Source organism: Calliphora vicina, chromosome 2 (genome assembly GCF_958450345.1).
Source record: "Calliphora vicina chromosome 2, idCalVici1.1, whole genome shotgun sequence".
Lineage (NCBI taxonomy): Eukaryota > Metazoa > Arthropoda > Insecta > Diptera > Calliphoridae > Calliphora > Calliphora vicina.
In genome coordinates, this window is record NC_088781.1 from 12,642,171 (window position 1) to 12,669,962 (window position 27,792).

At 28.3% G+C, this 27,792-nt stretch overlaps 1 protein-coding gene across 3 annotated transcripts; it reads left to right on the forward strand.

The window, feature by feature from the left end:
* Positions 1 to 1,253: 1,253 nt before the first annotated feature.
* LOC135951395 (trehalose-phosphate phosphatase) lies at positions 1,254 to 21,927 on the forward strand. Of its 3 annotated transcripts, none has more exons than XM_065501039.1 (4): positions 1,254 to 1,376; positions 16,276 to 16,495; positions 20,731 to 21,352; positions 21,430 to 21,927. In XM_065501039.1, the coding sequence occupies exons 1-4, from the start codon at positions 1,328 to 1,330 to the stop codon at positions 21,562 to 21,564; spliced, it is 1,026 nt and encodes a 341-aa protein (XP_065357111.1). In that variant the 5' UTR covers positions 1,254 to 1,327; the 3' UTR covers positions 21,565 to 21,927. The 3 variants fall into 3 exon arrangements, with proteins under 3 accessions (XP_065357111.1, XP_065357113.1, XP_065357112.1); XM_065501041.1 differs by lacking the exon at positions 1,254 to 1,376 and adding an exon at positions 10,448 to 10,603; XM_065501040.1 differs by lacking the exon at positions 1,254 to 1,376 and adding an exon at positions 15,981 to 16,085.
* Positions 21,928 to 27,792: the final 5,865 nt, after the last annotated feature.

Below are 27,792 nucleotides of genomic sequence, written 5' to 3' on the forward strand. Positions count from 1 at the left end.
ACTGAAGAATTTATCTTCTCGGATTGTATCCAGAACCTGTATTTATCAATAATTAGTCGTTAGGAGACCACGAGCAGAATCATTTATCTCGTCAGATTGCGCGTTAGCTAGTATTAGTCAATAAGTCATAGATAGCCGATGAGAGCAGAAGAATTTATCTCCTCGGATTGCATCCATTACCCATAATTAGTCGTTAGCCGACCGAGAGGACTTATAGAGCCAACGAATTCATCTCCTTGGATTTCATCCGTTACATTTACTTTATAATAAGCCGTTAGCCGACCGAGAGCCGAATCGTTTATCTCAAACATGTTCTAAAGATACAAGACAGCTCTGTGGTAAAGAAGATTTCAAAGGAAGCAGACCTTTACAGATCCTGGACAGATGGAAACAAAAACTGCATCACAAACCATTCCGTTAATGAATTCATTAGGAATTAATTCGTAGACTTGAATTCTTTGTTCTTTAAATGTATTGAATCTTATATACCCTTCACCACATTATACTTCAAAATAAAAATTTTAAATATTTTAAGGAATTTTTTGAATTAAGCTCAAATTGAATAAATTAATTCGAAGATCTGTTCAGAATTAAGTTTTACTAAGCTATTTTGTAATGAATAAGGAATTAATTATATAAAGTAAGAATTCTCAAAGCAACGAATTCAATACATTTAAAGTATTAGGGAATTAAGCCTATAAATTAATTCGTAATGAATTCTTTAGTGGAATATGATTTAAAAATTTTAATTAAGAAATAATTCTTTCGAACCTTTATTTAATAACTAAAAATAAATATAAACTTCTATCACTTGCATTTGTGAACGAGTTTCTGCTAGCAAATAATGAAAACAACAACAATATTCACTTCAATTATTTGACCTTCATTAACACTTTTCGAATAGATACACTTGGGCCACCCTAATATATTGTACATGTATATAAATTGCTAAACAAGATGCTTTTTCCAAAAAATAAACATACAAAGGAGTATTAAATAAGATTATGAAAGTGAAACCTAACTATCAAAGTGGTAATATGTTTTTTTATTGTATTTATAGTATATTGTAGTATATTTCCTTATTTGACGTTTTGGTAATACAACAAATGAAAAACAAAAATCAGCTGAGGTACGAGTAGCTCTATCTTATTTAAAATGCTTTGCAAAAATATAAATATATGGCATGTTTGGCGCCATATGATTTTGACAGTGTTTAAACAATTTGCTTTGTTTTGTGATTAGTTTCCCAAAACTACAGACAGACAGTGTTATTTATTTAAATAATTATATTGAAAGTGTTAGAAATACAAAATAATAAATATTAAAAATGTCTCTTAAATTGATTAAAATGACGAATATTTCAAAAGGAGTCCTAAGTAAGTTACTGAAATTAATTCATAAAAGTAAATAGATAAATTACATCATAACACTTTTGTTATGATTTAATTTCCAACATGCATGTACAGTAGGGTGGCACCTTTAATAGGGAACAAAAAATAGTGTTTAATGTTTAGAACAAATATAATACAGTAGAATCTCGAAAAAGTTAACCGAAATGTCTTAAGGGCAATCAACTTTTCCGAACTATTAAATTTTCTAATCAGTTTTCAAAATTGAAAAAAATATAAGTATAAACGTAGATTTTTCGAAAACTAAAACATGAAATTTATTTATCACTAGTTGACCGCTACGGTTTCGCCAGGTAGCATTTACTAATGTTATGGCGTTTTGTTTTCTGACACAAAATCTTGCCAACACATTTTGTACCATTTATTAAAAGTTACCCATACCCTCATAATGTTTTAGATTTTTAACGATCACAATAGAACAAAAACAATTACCATTTATGCAATTTTCTTTTATGTACCTTCTAAATGTTGTAAAACTATACATTTTGCTGTTTAAAAAGTGCTGCATTTCAAACCCATTGATAAAATTGAGGGTGAAACATGTAGCATATCTTCGGGGTTTAAGGGCAACATTATTTGAAAAGAACTACATTTGTTTTAGCAAAGAACACAGAAAAGTGTAATAATAATAAAGGCATCATTTATGCCAGAAAAGAAAACGCCATTAGTTCTTCAAGTTTCTCCAACCCACATACACCTGCTTGTTCTTATTTATTTGCAAATAAAATATCTAAATTTGTACTGCATACTTTAGGGAGATTTTTTATTACAGTCGACTGGACTCAAAAAAAATTTCAAAATCGAATAAAAAAAATCAGCCAAATCGCTCCAACCGTTCTTACGTGATACATGGACCATTTCATATATATATATTTAGATTACATAAAAGAAACTTAGATTTAATTTGTACCGGCTGGTTTGAAGTTCAGTCACTCTTGAGGATCCTCATGTAAATGCTTAAATGCCTAGCAAACTACACTATCGCAAAATGAACTGTCAAAAATTGTATGGAAATTCGTTTGCACAACTCTGACAAGTTTGCGCCACAATTTAGACAAGATATCGTCGATATTGAGAATAAAAAAAAAACCCGGAAGTAAAAATACCAAATTACTGGGTATTTTCAACTCAGAGTCGAAAATTAGGGTGGTTTATGGGATCTAAGAAAATCGGAAAGAAAAAATATACAATTATAAGTAATATTAATGCAAATGGAAATAAAAGCAAAAAACTTAAAACCTAAGAAATACAAGAAAAATTTAAGTTAATTAAAAAAAAATACTAGTTGGAATCCAGCTATATGAAGGTAAATCCAAAATGGCCAAAAAAAAATCGTTGCTGATTTATTACGGGAAACATGAGTAGTGGCTTGGTACAAAGAAAAATGGGTTCCTCGAAAATTACCAAAAAAATAGTTTCTAATTTATTACGGGAAACATGAGTAGTGGGTATTTAAGAGCAACTACCCATGTTTACCGTAATAAAACAACGATTTTTTTTTGGCATTTTGGAGGAACGAATCATTCAAATCAGATCCAAAAGAGAATTAGGTATTTAGGGGCCGAATTTAATTACCTTCTATAGCCATGTAGAGTTTTACTAATACAGTTTATTTCTATTTATTATAAATTGACAAAGTCTAGTGCCTCAAATGTTGATTAGTTGAAATCTGTAAATTATAAACTGTGAGAACAGAAATAAAATTAACGAAAAACTCTTATTAGGTCGTTAGGAAATTTTTTAGTTTCTCAGTTTTAAAATGGCCATAAATCTCCGAGTGGAAAGTTTGTTGACCCTAAATTTAAAATTAAAAATAGTTTTTTTTTGTATGGTCTCTCTGTTTTTTCATTTCGAAAAACTTATGGCGTGATTCAGAAACACGCACAGACATTTATTTAATATTTTTTTTTCAAACAATAATTTTTAAGTTTTTTTCTGTTCTTTTATGGACATTGTCATGAAAAAGTTGAGTCAATCACAACTTTCTAATTAAATTTAAAAATTGCAAATTTATCATCTAAAATTTAGTACCTACTACTACGACAATTGGTTACTGAGTGATTACACAGGTCAACAGGAAAAAAAGGCTTCACTAATCACTATATATATTTGATGTATCATGGTTACCTCACAAAAATGGTAAAATTTTTCAATTCTATTTATAGATTTTTTTAAAATTTTTTTTTTCTAAAATTGTGATTTTTTTTAGATGTTTCTCCACATAATTTATGATAATTCAAAAAGGGTTAGTCCGATATTATTGAAGTAAACTTATAAAAGTTCAAATTTACATAACCTTGAATCTGTTTATATATTGCGTTTTAATCAGCTAAGTAGTTTCGGAGTTATAATATCAAATTGAAGCAAAAAATATATTTTTTACGTGAAAAATTCTATGAATGTTGTATACAAAACATTTAGCTATCTGGTTCCCCGATTTGGTTAATTTTATATCTTTTTTCTTGATCCGATTTTGCACATTTTGTGATCAACAGAGAATATTTGGGAAAAATAAGCACCCCTTAGTGCTTCCCTCTAGTCTGATTGATTCTTCGCCCAGTTTAAGTGTTTCAAATATACTTAGAATTTCGTAATAATATTAATTTGTTTGAGAAATTAATTCACTGAAATAACAATATTTATTTAATGCATTATGCAAGCTTATATTATAATCTCCGTGTCATCAGCAGTGTCATCAGCGATCGATCGCTGCTATTTATTATAAAATATTTTTTTTGTCTAGATTTGAATTTGCACTTTGGTTATTTTACTTGAAATAATCTATCTAACAGATACGATTTGTATAGTAATTTACCGAAAAAGCTCTTATCTATTTGAAAAAGCTTTCTAGCTAAAATTCTATTAAAATGCAACAAACCATTATCATTTTTCTAAAATTATCAATATTTCAAGTGTATAGAAAATAAAATGTGGAGTACGAAAATAGTTCAATAATTATTGATTTTAGTAACAATAAATATTTGGTTATTTTACAAAGTGTGTTTATAAATATTTGTATTAACAAATACATCATCACATAAACAACAAATATTGCAGGAAATGTACATTTGCTGTACATTGTTTATACATATTTATATGCATGCACGAAGTGTATGTTTTCAAAATCGCCTCTCAAAGTGAAAATTGTTGACAAAAACCAAAATTTAATGTAAACAAACATTTTGAAATATTTATTTATTTATGGAGGGTTATAACGATACAAATACAATATGTGAAAAACTTATTTGATTTAATCTTTAAAATAAAGATCATTCATTTCTAACGTGACATTTGTTGAGATTTTATACATAAATAATGTGTGAACATCTTAAGTACATAATTTGAATTGGTCCAATTTTAATCGGCAGATTAACAGATATCTACTTCTGCTTAATCTGCTGTAAATAAAACTTATTTACACTATACTGCGAAAACTTACTAGCTAAGAAACTAATAATCTGGTTGAAATTTTTAAAATATATTACTTCATAACAGAATTCATTCAACCTTTAAATGATTAAATTATTGTTAATTTAAATATAATACAAATTGAATTAAACTATTTATTCATCATTGCATATTTGATTTCAAACATTTACAAAATTAATTGAAAAAATTTTACTTTTTGTAATAGATTTGGAATTGATCAAAATTTGAATCATTCAACATATTTTATTAAGCTATTTTATAATAGATTTGAGTTAAAGAAAACTTGAATGATTCAATAAGGAATTTATTCAATAACGAATGAATTCAAAACATTTAAAGTATATTGGAATTAAGACAATGAATAAATTCCTGCTGAATGGTTTAATGGAATTGTTAAGAACATATTTTCAATTTAATTTTGAAAATTTAATTAAGATTTACTATTTTGAACATTTAGGTAGTAAAAAATTTAAGTTTTTTGAAATTGATAATTTAAAATTTATTTAATATTTTGTACTTTTTGTTACAAAACTGTACAAATTTCAACCTATGATTAATTGTGGATTAATACTACATGTAACAAGAGGTTTTGATATATACGTTGACCGATTGATTGATTTTGTCATTCTGTTTGTAACAAATCGAAATATTCATCGCAGACCCACAAAATTATATGTTACCTTAAATTCAAACGGACGTAACTACAGATTTTTTTCTGAGACCTAATAAGAATCTTACCCCCATTTTCTCAATATATGGTTATCGTTTTTCGTAACGATAAACCTCCAATTAACATTTTTTTTGTATGACAACTGTCAGTTTATCGTCACGATAAAAAATAACCAGATATTGAGAAAATGGGGGTTAGACGATCGAGCTATGTCCAACCGTCTGACTCTCTATTGAAAACGCTTTAGATCCCAATAGAATTCAGAAAAATATTGGGATTTTTTTTTTTTTTTTCGAATTTTTAGATTTTATTTTGAAACACGTGTGAAATGTCGTTAGCTATGAACTTTTCCCATCTTTCTGGCAACATATGGATTCCGAGCCGAAAGAGTTGCTCATCTTTTGAGGCCAAGAATGAATCAAGCCAATATTGGATACTCTGTTTCAAAGTGAAGCGTATCCCAGAGAGCGTTCTGCATCGATCGAAACGAATGGTAGTTGGAAGGGACAAGGTGTGGGAAAACTTCCCAACCACTTCTTTCTAAATAGTGTCTACCATGTAGTGCAACGTGTGGCCTAACCTTGTCATGATGGAATATTACGGTTTCATGTCTGGCCGCATATCCTGGGCGTTTTTCGTCAAATTCTTCAGTTGCATTCGGTATAGGTTCCCTGTGATGGACTGGCCAGATTTCAGCAGCTTCATATGTAATATGACCTTTTTGGTAGCACTAAATACAGAGTATTACATTAGCACCATGGTTATTTGGCTTTGGTGACGATTCGGCTGGTTAGCCGGCTTCACATACGATCTCTTACGCTTCGGGTTATCGTAATGCATCCATTTTTCATCGCAAGTAATGGTGCAAAATTGATTTTCTTTTATAGCGTTCAAGCAGCATTTCACACATACAAAATCGACTTTCAGGGCTTCTCAGCTTCATATCGTATGGTACCTAATTTCCCTACTTTTGGTTGAATTCAGCTGCTTGTAAACGTTTTGAAATTGTAGATTGAGTAGCTTCCAATGATTTTGCAAGCTTTTGATGAGTTTGTCGACAATCTTCATGGAGTAATGCCTCCAATTCTTGGTCTTCAAACTTTTTTGGCTGGCCTAGGCAATCTTTATCTTCCGTGTCAAAATCACAACTTCTGAATCGCACAAACCATCTCTCACACGTTGAAACCGATGGAACACATAAGCTTCGGTGAGCAATCGGTGTGCTTTAGCAGCACTTTTTTTCTAATTAAAGAAGTAAAGCAAAACTTCTCGCATATGACGTTTTGTTGACAAAAAATTCGACATTTTCGAAGCAAGCTAAAACTTTGTTCATATGACAGATATGTTGCTTTCAAAATGACATATAAGTTATTAACAACAAAAACCGCGTTTAGAAGATACGACATCTGTTGTAAATCCCGAATTTTTAAGTCATACACTCTATATTTTAATATAAGTTTTTATATTGATTTAAAACCTGTTCAACATATTTTGTTTGTTGGACACATTATGTGCAATATTTGTGCCAAATTTAGGTCTCCCCGTTAGGAGCTGTTGTCTTTTAATTGTTTTGAACGTCGGACATTTTTCGGATATTTTTGGGGCTACAACCCCTTTAGGTTGTTCCCTATAGGCCCTATTGTGCCTTCAACAGACAAGCCGGCGAACCTCTGAAAAAACAAATATTAGAAAATTTTTAAGAAACTAAAAAATAACATTTCTTTGTTTATCCAGATAAAATTTTAATGAACAGTATCTTAATATAAATAAAAGTTTAATTTTAGTCAAGAACAAAGAACTCTTTTTTGTCTTTTTGTTTATCTTCTGTTTTTCAAAGATTTACAAGACATATGTATATTTATACAATACATATCTGTAACTAACTGCTGCATTGATTTTATTGCTTAATATTTAAATCTTTTGTTAAGGTCAAGCTCAAACTTTAATAAATAATTAATGTTTTTCACGAGAAAAACGTAAATGTTTGTACCATTGTACTCAAAGCATGTGTAGAATGCATGATGAAATTAAATGATAATTGTGACGTCATGCTGTCTTAATTTTAATTTTTTTTTTCAAAAATATAATTCCATACCATTAAAAATAAACAATTAAATTGAAAATTTTTATAAATAAACAAAACAATTTGGTTTGTTATTCTTATCATGCATGCAGATAGTTTTCAAAATATTTATGTTAAGACTATAAATCCAAATCTTTATTTTTGAAAACATCTTAGAAATACTCGTATATTAATAATATTCATATTTATTTATATTTACTAACATAAATACACATGTTTATGATGATAATTATTATTTTGTTGACACAATAGTAAACTGAAACTAGGTGAAAAAATAACACATTAAACTGGGAATTATAGATAGTGGATTTATTTGCAAATTTGTTAACAAATTTTTTAACATTAAGGTTAAAAGGGTCAACATACATATGTATTATGTATAATCACCTATTTTTTTCCTGGAGATATTTATAAAAATAGTATCGATTTTCATGTTCTACTATTTAAGACGTTGATAAGTTTTGGAATTATGTTACTGTGAACGCATCCAGGGGGTGAAAAAGGAAATTTCCACCCAAAATCAAAAAGTTTTAATATAAACAAGTAAGAAGGCTATATTCTTATAATCTTATATACCCTTCACCAAATTATACTTAAAAATAAAATTTTTAAGTAAACAAAATTTATTTTTCTTCCAATGTTTTTTCATTTTTTTATAAAAAAAAATTTCGATTTTTTTTTTTTAAATTTAAAAATATTTTTTTTTTGTTTTTTTCATTTTTTTAATTTTTATGGAAAAATAACTTTTGATAAAAAAAAATTCGGGTTAAAAAATATTTCGATTTTAAAATATATTCCGATTTTGACCCATTGTAGGTCCAACTTACTATGGTCTTATATACGTATAAGGTCTTTGAAATATCTATCATTAGTTATCCATATTGTCTATATTAATGACTAATCCAGATCAGCCATTTGTGGACCGATTTTCTCGCAACCGAGCCGGAAGAATTCCGGAGATATTGATGTATGAATCGTGTATGTAAGTTATTTGTGTGCTTCGGAAAGTTGATTTCAAGAGACAGACGGACATGGCTTAATCGATTCCGCTAGGGTCGGAAAATTATATTGTGGAAATTACAAACGGAATGACAAACTTATATACTTATATCCTTCGCACGAAGATGAAAGGTATAAAAAGGAAAAAAAGAATGTGGAATAAATTTTACTTTGTTATCTATGACCTTTTCCCATCTTTCTGGCTACATATGGATTCCCAGCCAAAAGAACTGTTCATCTTTTGAGGCCAAGAACAAATCAAGCCAATATCGGATACTCTGTTCCAAAGTGAAGCGTATCCCAGAGAGAGCGTTTTGCATCGATCGAAACAAATAGTAGTCGGACGGGGCAAGATCTCGACTATAAAGCGGGTGAAGCAAAACTTCCCAACCACTTCATTCTAAATACTTTTTTCGGCCAATGCTCAATTCGGGTGGTTGGTCGGACTACACATACGATCTCTTACGCTTCGGGTTATCGCAAGTAATGGTTCGGTGCAAAAATGATTTTCTTTTATAGCGTTCAAGCATCATTTCGAATATTCAAAATCGTCTTTCAAGGTCTCTCGGCTTCAATTGGTATGGTACCCAATTTCTCTGTTTTTGGATGAATCTTGCTGCTCGCAAACGTTTTGAAATTGCTGCTCGAGTAGCTGCCAATGATTTTCCAAGCTCTTGTTGAGTTTGACAAAACTTGTCTTGGAGTAATGCCTCCAATTCTTGGACTTCAAAGTTTTTTGGGTGGTCTGAGTGATATTTGTCCTCCGTGTCAAAATTACCACTGCCTCTCTAATAAGCTTTGGTGAGCAATCGGTGTCCTTCAGCTGCTCTTTTTTCAAATTAAAGAAGCAAAACAAAACTTCCAGCATATGACGATTCGTTGGTACAAAATTCGACATTTTCGAATAAAAAAAATACTTTGTTATTTACCCTATAATAATCAATAACTAAGTGAGAATTGAGAATGATTGACAGATATGTATCCTTCAAAGTGACATTTAAGTTATTAAAAACAAAAACCTCAATCAAAAGATACACGATCTGTTGTAAATCCCGCATTTTTAGGTCATACACCTAATAATATAAACGGTTAATCATAGAACTAAAATTTTCAAAATGATGGAAAATGCGTTTTTTGTATGGATTGCAAAGTGATTTAATGAAAATGAGAATGTAATTTTTGTTTTTGTCCTCTTAAATATACAAACATTCATACATATGTATGTATTTACATGTTTAGTGTATGAGTATTTGCATTATTTCCGACTTTGTCATTCATTGTCTCGTTCTTTGTTCCGGTCAATATTCTTGAACAATTGTACGTACACATGTAAATATGTTGTGAAAATGTTAGTATTTTTGAATTTACCCAGCTGGCATTTGGAAAATTGATTGACGAGCGCGATCATTTCACGACACGATCAGACGATTGTTGGGGTATAATTGACGATTGTTGGTTGAGTGAATCGTGGTTTATGCATTTTAGCAAGCATCCATTTTATTTTGTAGCAGACTTTGAGGCATTTTAGAATCATTAAATATCTTCTTTGCGATCGTTCCAATACTCTTCCACGATTATTTTGTTATATTGTTACAAGATCTGACACAGTTTCGTTGCTCTGAACTTTCGCGATCGGAATATGACATCGCGGACGATTAATTAAATCGCCCGCTTCGATCGCGGATGAGTCTTCTACAATGGAAAATGCTAGCTGGGTAGTATTTAAATAAATATGTACATACATTTATTATATTATGATCAAACAAATGTATATGTATGCATTCTTTGTAAATGGTCAGAATTCTGAGGAAAAACGTCTTTATATAAGGTCAACATGTTTAGTATCATGCCACCAAACGCGCTGGAGATTGTATACAAAACTGTTCAATACTTTTTAAACAGCTTCGCCGCGTGTGTGTTTCCAAGTTTAATTAAAAAACAAAAATAATATTAATCCTAAAATACTTATTTGTAAACAAAAAACATCAACAAAATTAAAAGCACAAAAATCAGGTAACTGTAAAAGCTAAACTAAAAAACATATTTTTCTATCTCGCGAAAATAAATATAATGTCTCTGAACGTTGAAGGTTTATAAATCAAACGCGTGTGTGTCGTTTTTTTGTTTTGATGAATCCATTATTGTCATTAAAAAAATTCTCTTTTTTATAGCAACATAGAATTCAATTTTTTATGTTTTTTTTTCAAAATTGGTTCAGCTATGGAAGGGGGTGTTTACGCAAAAAAAACGTATACTACATTAATATATTTTGAATTTTATGAGATTGACAGCAAAAACACGTTCCGTCCAGAGATCGGAATGAAAACAAATATGAGGATTTAAGTGATTTTTAGTTTTTTTTTGTTAATATTAAAAGTGAAATGTTAAAATACAGTGAAGTGAAAACAGACAAAGAATTTTGTCTTAATGTTTTAAGTCAAATTGAAAATCGTTGAGATATTGAAGGATTAATTTTTCTTAAAATCAGTTTCCAAAAAAAAAAAAAAAAATACTGATTCATTCAAACATATTGTATCAGAATTTTCCATAAAAATATATAATATTGTTGCAATAACTGATTTAACAATATTAAACCATAGTGAAAAAATGAAAATAGGAATAATTCTGATCCATCCGCATTTTTCTCAAACCCGTATTTTAATATCTACCTCACTTTAATATCAAAAATCTATTCAATTCGAAACAACTGGTTACAATTTGTTCTTGGCTCAATTTTCAAGTTCAACTCTTATTTTAAACACAGTGATACGCCGCGGCGTCATGTTTTATAAATTTCAATATTAATTGTAAAGAATTATAAAAAAAAAACTGAAATTATGTAAACAGAATTCATTAAAACCACCTTTACACTATCTGATGCTGCTCTGAACTAGCAAACATTGATAGAGAGAGATAGATTCAGTTAAAAGTTTATTAGCATTTTTACAACAACTGATTAACAATTACAAAAATACAAACGAAATGTCTGATTGTTTTTGTAATTGTTTGGTAATTGTAATCAGGGCTGCCAGATCAAATTGATGAAAAATGTGTAAAAATTCCAAAAAACATAGAGAGCGTATAAGCTAAAATAAACTTCACCAAAACCCAACAAATATACAATATCACTTTGAAATATATTGTTAATTATATTAAAAACTAGTTGACCGCCCCGGCTTCGCCCGGTAGCATTTACTAATGTTAGTTCTTCAAGTTTCTCGAACCCACATAAACCTGCCTGTTCTTATTTATTTGCAAATAAAATATCGAAACTAAAATATCTAAATATCGCTCCAGCCGTTCTCTTGTGATGCCATTACATACATGGACCATTTAATTTTTATATATATAGATAAACATTTCCGCTGCTGTAAGCTCTCAAACCCAATAATTAATGTTTTTATAAATGATAAACTAGGACTATAATTTGATATTTACTTTACAAAAGATAATTAATTTAACTTTGAATTTGTGTATTGAAAATTTTCTAGATTAATAGTTAGTTGAGAAATTGTGTTCAATAAATTTAATAATTTTTCTATAAAAAACATATTATTTGGCAATGAGGATGGGAATGGATAAATCTATTAAACAAATTTTGGAACGCCAATATACAGCAAATGTTTGCACAGCAACAATAATTCTTTGCAGAAAAATTAAGTCAACAAACTTCAAGCCCTGTTGCTGGTGCATCATCTAAAAGTATGGCGTTGATAATGATGACCGGAAGAGGTATTTTTTCTTGTCATGGATTGGTTATAAAATTTTCGTTTATTGCAAAATGTTCAGAACTATTATATTCAGAACATATTTCAAAATTAGATGACTATTATAAAACCTAGGTCAAGATTTTAATTTTACAAGAGAACCAAACGTAAAGGTGAGATCTATAAACAGTGGGTAACAGAATTAAGAGTTATGGCTAGATAATGAAAATTTACACATAACAAATTATATATAATTTTGTCATTCCGTTTGTAATTTCCACAATATAATTTTCCGACCCTATAAAGTATATATATTCTGGATACTTATAGATAGCGGAGTCGATTAAGCCATGTCCGTCTATATGTCTGTCCGTCTGTCTGTCTGTTGACATCAACTTTCCGAAGCCCCCAAGTAACTTACATACACGATTCATACATCAATATCTCCGGAATTCTTCCGGCTCGGTTGCTATTTAAATCGAGAAAATCGGTACACAAATGTCTGAGATATAAGGAAAAAACCAGGACAACCTCGACCTATATCTGGATTACTAAGTCATTAATATAGACAATATGGATATCTAGTGATAGATATTTCAAAGACCTTTGCAACGACATATATAAGACTATAGTAAGTTGGACCTACAATGGGTCAAAATCGGAAAACAAATTTTAACCCGAATTTTTTTCACCAAAAGTTTTTATTAAAAAAAAATTTAAAAAGCAAAAAAAAAAACTTTAAAATTTAAAAGAAAAATTTAAAAAAAACAATTCGAAAAAATTTATTTTACCAAAAATTAAAAAAAACAACTTTGGAAAAAATTAATAAATTTTGTTTACCTAAAAATATTTAAAATTTTTATTTTGAAGTATTATTTGGAGAAGCTCTCTTACTTGTTTATATCAATACTCGTATTTTGACAGCACATGATTCTATTCTGAATATCTGTCAAAATAATTTACTTCGAAATTCTTTTTTTGTCTGTTGATGAAATAACTGATGATATATTTCATAAAGAAATAATTGAAATGAAACTGGTATGCTAAATTTGTATTTGAATTAATTGAATTCCGCTTGTTGTCTCTGAAGTGTCAAAGCTATTAATACAATTAAGGAGCTGCAGAACAAAAGGTACTTTTTCGAATTTTTTACAAATTGATTTTTTGGTATATTTGTAGTATTTGGGTTGAAATCTTCTAGAAAAAATTAAATTTCCCAAAATTTCTAAAAAGTAACTTTTGTTCTGCGGCTCCTCAATTGTCATCGACTTATTTATATTTATTATCTAAAATTTCTCCTAATAAAGCTTATGAAGCAAAAACAATAATTCGATTTATAAATTTCAATTATTTATTTCTCTATATTAATTTGGATTTATAAATTTTAATTTGTTATTCTCAACATTAACTAGCATTTCTGAATAGCAATTTCTATTTTATCAATATTAATTTGAATTTCCCTCTTTCAATTTGAAGCCAAAGCATGCGACAACCCCTGATCTAATCTGTAGGTCTATTGGTTGAAATACAATTTTCAAATCTTTCTGTATATAAGATTTAACTCAGCCGAATATTACTACGTTTATACGCACGGCTGCTTATTCGCAAATAAAAATATTGCAATTTGAAAAAATTGCCGCATAAACAGTGAATTTTTTTTTTATTTGCGAATAGCTAACTCACGTAAACAGTTCCTGATTAACGACACTATTTGCAATTAAGATTTTAAACATTGCCATATGTTTTAACGTATTTAGTCTATTAAGACATTTGATAAATATTTCATTACGTTTTTGAATTAATTGGATTGCAAGATAAACAAGATTTTTTGATTCTTTTATTTTTGCATTTAAAAAATTAACATATTTTGTTCAATAACATTTTTACCAAATGATTGAATTTTACCATCCGGCATCACATAAAACCAATAATTTTCCGTAACCAAACTGACATATAAACAGAGAGTATATTTGTTCTACATCCAATACTCCTCCATATTTAATTGTACCATTTGCTATTTTTTGTTGTTAGACATTTTAGACGATAAAAAAGGAAACCCCTTACACCTGATCGCGAGGTGATCGCACTATGACTCAAAAGATATTAATCATACGACAATTTGTACATAAATCAAGATGTTATGCTCTAAAAATAACTTCTAAACATAAACAAACCTCCGATGTTTATATTATTTTCGCTTTGAGTCTTTAAACATTTTGTTTACACCGTTAAGACAAAGGTATATGGCAATTTTTTAATTAACTATTTATTAATTAAACTGTATAACAAGTGTTAGCTGGTTCACCTATTGTAACTCGATTAATGCCAACTGGACCAAATTTTATTTATTTTAAAAGATTTGTAATTGTTTCCTTTTTTTCAATAAAAGAATTTAAAAAATTTTTGAAGATTAAAACCAAAAGTAAGTTTTAAAATGAAAAAATTCCTTCCAGAATATGACCGTCCTTTTATTATTTTGTATTACACCAAGTCGCGCCAAGGCGTTTGCAGCACTTAAAATTTTTTAAAATTTATTTTATTAGAACAGAATATTCCAAACTCTGTCTATTTGTTATTGTTTTTATGACTTTATCTCAAGTTAATAATATTAATATTATACTTATATTCCAACGTGATGTGAATAGATAGATAGATTTGAGGTAGAATTTAGTTTCTGTTGTCAACAATATATAAAATATATATTTATATATTCAGACATTAACATACTATAAATAATTTTAAATAAATATATACCCACTAAATGTATGTATTCATAATATGTATTTATTTATTTTTTAAATTATGTATAACAGAAGGTGTCAATAGAACGCGCGCCTCTTGCTATATGGTGGCCACATTGCCAGTCAGCCATCTGATTCTTCAGTACATATGTGTTCCCTTTTTATTCAAATCAGTTTTTCTCGCCAACCTTGAGCTTGAAAATTAACAAAAACAAACATGTACGATGATACGATCGATCGATCGATATGTATTTATGTATTATTATGTATTTATGTACTTGCGATCCCTAACTAAATTTAAATTTAATTAATACTATTTTGTTTACGTTTTTTTTTTGTTTTTTTTTGTGGGGGAAGGGGGTGTGTTTCTATACTCGTTTTCTGGAGAACATGCTTGGCATGCTGATCAGTTGATCAGTAAGAAATATGATTAATGAAATTCAAAATATTGTTAGATCAGTAAGAGACCAAAGACCATGTTAAAACAATTAATTGAACTGATCACTGAACTGAACGGAACATTTCGTTGTTTTCCTTAAAGCACTTGTTTGTTATTGACGTATTTCATTGTTTCAGAGTGTGTACCGCTCTATAAATATGTATGTATGTGTTCGAATAAATATATATATGTATGAATTAATGTGTATATATACTCTATATGTGTATTGTATTTATGGATTTTGCTCTTGTAAAAATGAAGTGCCTGCCAGAAATTTGTGTGTCCATCCATTTGGTTCTATTCCATGTAGTGTTCGCGATACTTTTTATTCGCATTGGCGTTATTCTTGCTATAGAATAGAATAATTTGTTAAATTTTTATTGTTGTTGTCCAATTTTGTGTGCTGGTGGTGGTGAGTGTTGATTTAGAACTCTTGTTATCTGTTAACGTCGCCCATTCTACTATATAATTCGACTGACTGTTTTTGTTTTGTTTGTGATTTGAGTGTGATTCGCTTTAGTAGTTCTGGTTGACAGACAGACGACGATCTGTGTTTCAATATAAAAAAATCCAACGATCGAGCAGCATTTCAGTTTTAAAAGCAACAAGTAAAACACCTAGAGAGTGTAGTCGTCCGCTTGTATATCTTCTCTTAAGACTAAATAGATAGATACATAGATCTAAGTCTACATACTAACCACAGGACTAATCAATTTATATCAACTTTTTTTTTATTTTTATTCCTTAAACTCGATCAATCGTTGTATGATTGATTGTTAAATTATTTGTGGTGAATAGTGAATAAACGTGTAGTATCATCACTGTTGTTGCTGCCGCTCTGGTCCAATTTGGTTCTATCGCAAAGATCTACCTCATCTTTAGTACAAGGATCTCTTTTGAAAGAAAATACCTTCAACCATACTGCATTATTAATAAATAGAAATTTAAGCACAATGCCTGAGAAACGTGTTGCACCTGTCATTAACAAATTCGAGGATTTCGAATTGAAATTACCCGGGTAAGTTTTAATTAAATTTAAATTATTGTAATTGCTGTAATTAAATCTTACGTGAATCATTATTTCATTGTTCATTATTACGTTGTTTGAAATAAGCTTGACAGTGATAATGTTAGAAATTTTAAATTGATAAGAAGTCTTAGTAGAAAAAAAACTAAAGCAAATGTAAATATTTACATTAATTGATTGTTGTAAATTGTTATTGCATAAAGTAGTGAATTATTTTCTTTTAACATTTTTTGCAAACTTAAACAACACTAATCTGACACGTGTATTTTTATCTTTTTGCGTTTCCTCGTTTAGAAAATATTGTACAATATAAATTCTATATAATTTTTATAACCTAAATTTTAAATTGAAAATCAGGTCATTTTCCACATTGGCCATTTTGTATTTTATACCTGCAAAGAATTTTACTGTGTCATGCCAATAATTTATTAGATATTTTATAAATTATTGTTGTTTTTTATCATAGTATGTTTGCGTATAAGCCAAAAAAAATAAAAAAAATTGCCTTATCACTATGTGTAGTGGTCAGTGATGGGCTGATTTTGAAAACAATTTATTATTTGGGTCGTTTGAAAATACATAAACACATTTCAAACTGAAAATTTTAAATTTTTATTAACATTAACATTAGATATATTTATTTTCTTAATTAAAAACAAGAACAACATCTTTATCTGCCCCTTTTTTCGAACAGATGTCATATGTATGTCATTGAACCAGACATATAAAGTATAAAATTAAAGGTTTTTCGGTAGTCAGTCATAATTAGCCCAACATTAATGAACTAAATTTATACAATTTTCAAATTGGTTTACAATTCATTACAATCAAAGATTCGTTATTGAATTCATTCTTTTGAGAATCTTTTCATTATATTATTAATTCCTTATTTCAAACAAATTCTTTATAAATTAGCTTAATACAAGATATTGAATTATTAATTTTTTTAATTGAATTCATTTCAGTGAGAATTAATTCTTTATATTATTAATTCCTTATTGAATTAATTTTTTCTTTAATTCAAATCCATTTTAAATTTGCTGAATAAAATTTAATTTTACTTCAGTTCAAATCTATTACAAATTAGTTTTTGAAAATGTTTCTTCATTTATATTGTAAGAATATTTACAAATGCAATGAAGAACAAAATAATTTAATTAATTTTTTTTTAGATTTGAATTAACCTCATAATTAGATCATTCAAATATTGTATTAATTTCATTGTGAATTATTTAATTTAAATGAATAAATTCTATTCAAATTAAAGCCTTTGAAAGAAGCTTCATTATTATTTGTTTTGAAAATGGTTTACGGAATAAACTTTTTGATTCTTAAAATTCATTACATTTATTACTCATTCCTTATTGAATCATTAAATTTTCTTTTAAATCAAATACATTATAAATTATTTTAATACAATTTATTGAATCGTTAAATTTTTCTTCAATTCACATCTATTAATTCCTGTCTATATTTGACAAATAATTATCAACCATTTTGACGTTTATCATGACAAAAATTAACTTTAGAAAATCTTTCTTCATTTATATTTTAAGATATTAAAACATAAATCCAAATCCATTATTAAAAAAATATTGTAATTCATTTGGATTATATTTGAATCAAAGGTTTGAAAGAATTAAATCTCAATTCTATTTTCGAAATTAAATTGAATTACATCTCTTAATTATTCCCTTAAGTAATTCATTACGAACTAATTCATAGGCTTAATTCTTTATTTGAGAATTCAATATAGATAGAATCAATTCATTATTGAATCACTCATGTTTTCTTTAATTCAAATTCATTGCAAAATAGTTTTATAAAATTTATTCAATTCTTTACAAAAATTGCTTCAATTTATTTTTTAAATTATTAAAAAGAACAACAAAATTTAATTTTCATTCAATTTGGATTAGATTCGAATTAACAAAAATTCAACTTTATTTCATTATGAATCCATACAAAACTGAATTTCATTTATTGTGAATGGTTTTATTGATTGAATTGCTGATATTTTTTTAATTCTGAATTAAAATGTATTAAATCATAGATTTAAATTCAAAGATTGAATCAGTTCCCTTATAAATTAATTCGATAATGAATTAATTCCTTTAAAATTAAAGGCTTTGAAAAAAGCTAAATGAATTCAAATTATCCCAATATGCACCAAAGTCCTAAAAATTCAAGCACTTGAAAATTTTGTATTGGAATTTGATTTAAATGCAAATGTTATGTTTTTAACTTGAAAAATATTTGGAAAAAGAAATATTTTTCAAACAAAAAACATAAGATTTGAATTTATGTTTCCTTTTTACTGGAGAATGCTATTGAAATAAATTGTAATACAACTGTAATTCAATTACTCGACTATAATTCAAGGCTTGAATTATACGAACTTGCTTTCAACTTGAATTCCAGTAAAAATGCTACATTAAAAAGAAAACATAAATTCAAGTCTTGTTTGAAAAATATTTATTTTTTCATGTTTAAAACATAATTACATTTGCATTCAAATCAAATCCCAACGATATTATCAAGTGCTTGAATTTTTGGGGCTTTGGTGCTTATTGGTCTAATTCGAGGCTCCAATTACCCAAGAATTGTTTATTATAAAATTAAGCCAAAATCAAGTAAAATGTTTCATATATGTAATCGGTCATAATTAAATATTATATGTACTTTTGTTATTAAAAGTTTTAATACTTAAGTCCGAATAAGTTGGAACTGACAAAATTCGTAATTTTATTCGCAACAGAACTATTACGAGTTAAAATTAAGGTTCTTTTTCCATTCCCGGGAAATAATAAAAAATCAGGTCCGACTAAGTTATTTTAATTTTAGTAATCAGAAACCAAAGTATTCGAAAGTATTAATTCTTAATTCATTTTTGAAATTAAAATAAATTGTATCTCTTAACCATTCCGTTAATGAATTCATTATGAATTAACTCAAAGGCTTAATTCTAGTTTACTCCAAATGTATTGAATTCATTCCTTTGAGAATTCATTCTTTATAGAATTAATTCATTATTTAATCATAAAAGTTTTCTTGAATTCAAATTCATTACAAAATAGCTTTAAAAATATATTGAATGATTCAGTGTTTTTTCAATTCAAATCTATTACAAAAAGGCTTAAGTAAATTTTGTTCAATTCATTTTGTAAATGACAAAACTTAATGAATAATAAATTGTTTAATTCAATTTGTATTAGATTTGAATTAACAAAAATGTAAACATTCAAAGGTTGAATGAATCATCTTATGAATGAATTTTATTATGAATTGCATCTATTATGAATTAATTCAACCGTGAATGAATTATATTTAAATAAAAGCCTTTAAATGAATTAAATATTGGGAGTAGATTTATGGAAACATTTATTAATTTCGAAGTGAAGTTTGCTCAAAAAGAAATAATAAATTCAAAGCTCTGATGTAAAAAAAATCCCTTAAACTACTAAAAATTTCAATTTGTATTAATTCGATCTTCTAGTATAGGTAATGTTCCTGTTTTAAATAAATATTTGTCTGGTTTTTTGTCATACGATTTTAGGTTTGACAGTGTTATTTATATACTATTGTTTTGTTAAATTCTAAAAAAAAAACATTAAAACACTTATTTTTATATTTTATGGTTTATTTGTGAAATGCAATAAAAACATACATATTATGTTTGTTTTTTTGTTAAATTTAGAAATTAATAACATTATAAATTTATAGTTTAACAGTATCTCATCAAATTTAATGACCTACTGCAGTTTCCAGAATAAAAATATTCTAAAAAAAAAAACAAAAAAAAAATAATAATATCGACCGACCTCCAACAGCAATATGTATACATTAGATTTTAGTTTTTGAATGCAAATTAATTAGGAACGTTTATATAATCTGCTGAGGTATATAGGTTCACTGGTACCTGGTGCCGTTAAATTTTATAGCAAAAACAATTTTGAATTAAAAAAAATCAAACAATGCACTTAACACTTTTTCCCTGTTATGGCTACATAACAGTGGTTTTTAAAGTAATAAAAGTGAGAGATTAGGGTAACAGATTACAATGAATAATATTTTGGTTTGTAAGCTTGTGTGTGATAAGATTAAGATGCATTATAACAGCTCCATCAATCAATCATTTCATTAAAATCATCCTAATCATTAAAGGTATTAAAATCCAATAACAAATTAAAAACACTTAAAAATAACCTCAATATTTTCGTTAACAGTTTTTTGAATCCAAACAAAACCCTGGCCGTCCTTTTCGATTATGATGGCACATTAGCACCCATCGCTGACAATCCCAACAAAACTGTTATGCCCGTAGCCACCGAAGTAATCTTAAATAAAATCGCTAAACATCCAAAAATTTTCCTGGCCGTTATTTCCGGCAGAGGCTTGCGCGATGTACAAACTAGAGTGGGCATTAATGGTATAATGTATGGCGGCAATCATGGTATTGAAATTGAGAGTGCCGATGGCAGCAGACACGATTACAAACTGCCTACTGAAGTCCAAGAGAACTATGCCAAACTTGTTAAGGAATTGAAGGAAAATGTTGAGAAAAACAAGGCTTGGGTGGAGGATAAGAAAGTATCTTTAACATACCACTATCGTGATACGCCTATGGATATTAAGGAATCCCAGAAACAAGTGGCCATTAAAATTATTGAATCGTATGGTTTCAGAGCCAATCAAGCTCATGAAGCTATTGAAGCTAAGCCTCCAGTAAACTGGAACAAAGGTGAAGCCGCCATGTTTATATTGAAGCACACATTTGGCGATAACTGGGCTGATGAAATTAAAGTTGTATTTGCTGGTGATGACACCACCGATGAAGATGCCATGAAAGTAAGTATTTTTTATTTAATATTATAATGAAATTACAAATCATTACCATAATTTGTATTTATTATTTTTTTTTTTAGAAACTCCAAGGTTTGGGCAAATCATTCAGAGTTTCCACAGATCCCGAAATTCAAACATTTGCCGATTTCCGCCTATCCAGTCAAGATTTAGTTAGTGATCTTTTGAAATGGATTTCTACCGCATATGGAGTCTAATTTATTAATTATTTTTTATCTTATTGTTTAAATATTGTTATTATTACTGTTATTTAAATATTTTATATAAACATTACACACATACAATTATACCTACATACATATATATTTTTTAATTTCTAGCTCTTAAGTGTAACCATTTATAAAATTATTTTATTTCTTTTCTTTTTTCCTTCCTGTCTTTCAAATATGTATGTATGTATATCAAATACTATAGCATATCCTTTTGCTCAAATGGTACAACATTTTTAGTTACAATTATAGAAAATTTCATTATTAATTACTTGTTCCTAAAATGACAAATAAATAATATGATTTCATAATAAAATAGCTAATTGAGATATTAGAAATTTAAATAAATAATGTTTTAATTAAATAAATTGTATATTTTACAACATGTAGCAATTTTAATGTAGCTGAATTGCGTTAAATTAGAGTTTCGTAATCGCCTATAGTCCAAGTTTTAACATTATTTTAAACCCGAAATCGTGGTTTTATTTTTAACTCTACGTTAAATATCATTATTGAAATTTCTTACAATAGCAATCGAAAGTGCTTGAATGAATATCGATTTTCATATTTAACTTTTATCAAAAAATACAAAAGAATCTTAAGTCTTATTTATTATCTTTATTATTCTTTAAATTCGTTGTACTTCACACGTAATTATTTTGGGACTTAATTTCATTTAAAGAATTAATTTCTAAAGGAATGATTCAATACTTTTAAATTTTCTTTAACTGAAATCCATTAAAAATTATCTTGATAAAATGTAGAGCTCTGGAAAATTTTATTAAAAATAAGCACAATGTTTTACAAATTGTGAACGTACCATTTTATTTTGTTTGTATTTTGTGTTGATAAATATATTGTTGAGCCATTTATTGCATTTGTAATGCACATTTCCGCTTAAAATCTTAAAATCTTCTATATAAATAAGTATTTTCTTAAGCTCTTTTATATATGCTTGTTACATTCCAGAGCCTTGTGAAGCTTCCCGTTAGATCTAATTCGACATACTTTTAAAACTAACCAGTAAGAGAACTATATTCGGCTGAGCCGAATCTTATAGAGCCTTCACCAAATTATAATTTAAAATACAAAATTTAAATATTTTTAGGTAAACAAAATTATTTTTTTTTGTTAATTTTTTTAAAAAATATTTTTTTCAATTTATTGGTGAAAAAAAAATTTTTTTGGTGAAAAAGTGTTCGAGTTAAAAAATATTTTTCCGATTTTCCCCCATTGTAGGTCCAAATTACTATAGCCATATATGCATCGGAACAGGTTCCCTGTGATAGCCAGATATCAGCAGCTTATAATAGATAGGACGATTCGACTGGTTGGGCGGGCTTCACGAACGGTCTGTTACGCTTCTGGTTATCGTAATGGAACCACTTGCATCTCAAAGTAATGATTCGGTGCAAAAAAGATTTTCTTTTATTGCGTTCAAATCAATTCGGACATGCAAAATAGTATTTCAAGGTCTCGATGGCTTCGATTCGTATGGTACCATATTTCCCTGCTTTTGGATGATCCTGCTGCTCGCAAAAGTTTTGAAATGATTTTGCAAGTTCTTGTTGAGTTTGACAACAATATTTATGACCAATTCTTTTTTGGCTAACCTGGGCTCTCCTTGTCTTCCATTTAAAATCACCCCTTCTGAACCGAACAAACCATTTATAGCACGTTGAAACCGATGGAACGCATTCAGCATAAGCTTTGGTGAGCAATCGGTGTGCTTTAGGGGCACTTTTTTCAAATTAAAGAAGTAAAGCAAAACTTCCCGCATATGACTTTTGTTGGCACAAAATTATACATTTTCGAAACACTATAATGTTCAATAACTAATGGCGTTTTCTTTTCTGGCATGTATGATGCATATATTCTGCCCTTTGCCATTCCTATACTTTGGTAAGCGTATAACGTGTTCTTTTCATATTATGTTTCCCTAAAACCCCGAAAATATGCTACATGTTTCACTTTAGGGTTAGAAAGGCACCAATTTTTAAACAGCTTTTCTTTTTATTGTTTTTGAAGAAAAACCACGTTCAAATTGTAAATCCCACATTTTTAAGTCATACAACCAATAGAGTCTTCGAAATAAGGTGTTACTTAAGAAAAGTTCATATGAGTTGTATTCAATTGCACAAAAATCGGTGATTTTTTACAGTTGTAAAAATATCTAGTACGCAAAATTAAATCCAAACCCATTGTATTTCAGTCCATCAAAATTGGAACTTGTGTGCTTTTAGTGATCTACTTAAGTATTTACATAGTACCATATTCATTAGATTTTAAAAAAAACAGGACATTTACGTGTTGCTACTATCCCCGCTGTTTTACAAGTAGTAAGTAATTGTCACTAAAGTCTGCCTCACATGGCTGCCACCAATTTACATATTTTTGGTCATTTGAATGAGCACTTTGTAGTTCAGAGAGAGGTCAATTGGTTACTTTAAACATTCCAGGTAATATAGAGTGAAGTCAATTTTCATATGAGTGTCTCTAAGTAATCTATAGTGTACTCACTTTAAAAGTTCATTATGTTCTGACCTTTTTTCGAGTGCTACATTTGATATAATTCTTCTTATAATTTTAAAAAAATTAAAATGTAAAATTTGGGATTTGAGATGCATGCAATTTATTTGTTGTCATCTATGTTTTAAACGTTATTACATTATGCTCAAATCCAAAAAGTGCAAAATAAGGCCACGCTATTACCTACATTTTAATTTGTCCCAATTTCATGTAAACATAAGAAAATTTTATACAAAAACTTTCCACAAGATTGTTATACCCTACACCACCATAGTGGGGAGGGTATTATGCGTTTGTGCAGATGTTTGTAACGCCCAAAAATATTGGTCTAACACCCACCTTAAAGTATACCGATCGACTTAGAATCACTTTCTGAGTCGATTAAATGATGTCCGTCCGTCCGTCCGTCCGTCTGGTTGGCTGGCTGGCTGGCTGGCTGGCTGGCTGGCTGGCTGGCTGGCTGGCTGGCTGGCTGTCCATGTAAACCTTGTGCGCTGAGTACAGGTCGCAATTTTGAAGATATTTTGACCAAATTTGGTACATATTACTTTTTCGGCCCAAGGACCAAGCCTATTGAAACTGGCTGAAATCGGTTCATTATTTCACCTAGCCCCCATACAAATGTCCCCTCGAAATTGGACTTTATCGGTCATAAATGTTTAATTTATCTATGTATCTACACAAATTTCTCTCCAAATAAGTTTTATATATACAAAATTCATGTCACCAAATTTTGTTACGATCGGTCCATAATTAGTCATAGCTCCCATATAGACCCGCTTCCGAAAATCACTTTAACGTGCATAAATCACTTAAAAATGTTGGTATACACACAAAATTCAACATAAATAACTTTCATATAGACGTAAATCACACGACCTAATTTTATGGTGATCGGTCCATAATTGATCATAGCTCCCATATAAGGCCCCTTCGAAAAATTACTCAAAAATATAAATTATTGATATTTTAAAAGAAAAATATTTTTACTCATTTACTTGGTGTAGGGTATTATATGGTCGGGCTTGACCGACCATACTTTCTTACTTGTTTTTATTTACAAAATTATGTTTTCGTACGAATTGGTTTTAAAAATACGACGATCGTGCAACAACAAGTCATTGCAAAGTAAAATAAGTAAGAAAGTATAGTCGGTCAAGCCCGACCATATTATACCCTTCATTGACGTCGCAAAACCCTACCCACTACTACTATATTTAAATAAAGAAATTTGTTAAATTATAACAGTAAAAAGCAATCATTTATTAAAGTAACATAAATAGATTTACTACTATTATAAAACATAAGAAATATTTAAAATAAAAGACATAAATAAAACCAGCTTGCCCAAACAACGACAAATTTTAAAATTTGTCCAAATTTTACTAACATTTGAAAAAGTAGTACAAATTTTAGCTGTAAATAAAAATAAGTGGGTGGAAATAATTAAAAATTTAAGAAATTTTAAGTTTTGCTAACATCTACTACAATTTTTAAATAAATAAAAATAAATGAAATATTGGTTAGACACAACATAAAATACAAATTTTTCTTTGCAGATTTGCAACTTTTTGAAGATTAGTGGATCTACTACCTTTTTACAAATCTAGGAACTTACAAATGTATAGCTCTAAATAATAATAACTGGCTGGAGTTAAAGAACAAATTAGACATTTTTGAGTTTTGTTAGGATTTCAAAAGAGTAGTATATTTACCACTATTTTCAAATGAAATATTTATACAAGGTCTAAAATAAAGAAAACATTAAAATTTTGCTATTTGGTTGATACTTTAAAATAGTAGTAGATTAACTACACTTTTAAAAAATGTAGGAATTCACAAATTTATAACTCCAAATAATACTAACTAACTTGAATTAGCAAAAATTTAAATTTTTCGTACATTTTAAAAATGTAGTAGATTTACTACTATTTTAAAATGTAAAGAATTTTCTTAATTTTAGCTTTAAATAATCTCTATAGTCGTTAATTAAAACAAGTATGAGTGCTATATTCGGCTGTGCCGAATCTTAATAAATTTTTTCGATTGGTATTTTAATTTTTTTTTTTTTTAAATTTTAAAATTTTTTTTCCGATTTTGACCCATTGTAGGTCCATCTTACTATGGTCTTATATTTTAAAATAGTAGTAGATTTACTACTATTTTAAAATGTAAGGAATTTTCTTAATTTTCTTCTTAAAAATCTCTATAGTCATTAATTTAAAAATAAGAAAAAACATTTTTCCATATTCCTGATATTTTAAAATAGTAGTAGATTAACTACCTTTTTTATATAGAGCGATTTAAGAAATTTTAACCATATACAACAATTAACCCATTTCGATCCGCTGTTCGATTTTTCGAACAGTAAAAATAAAATTTTTCAAAAAAATGTTTATATGTGAAAAAGGTGGAATTTCTGAAAAATGTTGGTGTGAATGTTAAGTCTCATCTTTTAGCTAATAAAAAACTATATCCCGAAATGACCATCCAACCCCCTCCCCCTCGTTGCTAGGGTCAAATTTCTACAATTACATTAAATTAAAAAAAGTGTCTAAAAATAGACATTTTTTTAATTAATTTTTAAAAATAGTAAAAAAATTAAAATTAAAATAATAAACATGAGGAATTATTGCCAACATATGTAACTGTTTCATAAAACATAAAAACCATGATTTACATGCAAATGCGGTTCGAAATATTGAACTGGCTTTTCTGGGAAAACGAAAAATCGGAAAAAATTTTTGACCAGATATTTGCAACCCCCTGCTTGCACAATTACCCTTTAAAATTTATATTTAAAAAAAAAAAAAAATTTTATCTTGGAGCGAAATGGGTTAATGTTTGGAATCAACGGTATACAAAACTTATATCACCTTTTAGTCAGATTGTAGACCATTAAAATTATAGTTTTTAATAGAAATTTGCCAAAGCTCACCAGCTGCCTTGGTAGGCAAGTAAGCCGTCTAAGAATTTGAAAGGGTGTAGGGTATAAATACTTAAGCGTCAAGCATGTCAAATTTTAATGGATAACTTTTAAGGGAAAATTGTAAATAAACATTTAATTGATTGATTCTTACTTATAAACATTAGCAGAATGTAATGAAATATTGAATGTGATGAATTAGTGATGCATATTTTTATTATCACTCGTAACATCAAGAAAACAACGATGTGTTTTTACAATTCAGATATAACATATTCAAATCACCCATTACTTATTTCAAATTTCTACCACGTCTCTGAAAATATTTCTATTAATTTCTTATTAACTGTAATGTGTAGAAAAAATGAGAAATTTTCCAAAATAATATGATAAAAGAAAAATAAAAGTTTTTCTAATGGAAAAACAAATACATACAATAAATCTATTCACCCACACTAAAACACATTCATATCTATACATATACAAATTCATATAGTACATCCATCATATTGCAAGATCAGTGATTTTTTTTTTTTATTTTGTACCTCTTCATATGTTTGAATATGAATGTGTATCATAGGAAATCTTTTGAATTTGTGTGTGTCCAAACATACTTAAATTTAGACAAAAAGTAAAATGAAAATGCGCACAGAGAGATCTTTTCAATTTGAATATCTCACGATACTATAGAAAAGAGACTAATTTACGCCAACGCCAATACTTTTGAAAAATATAAGAGGCTGTTGAGGATATTTTTTAAA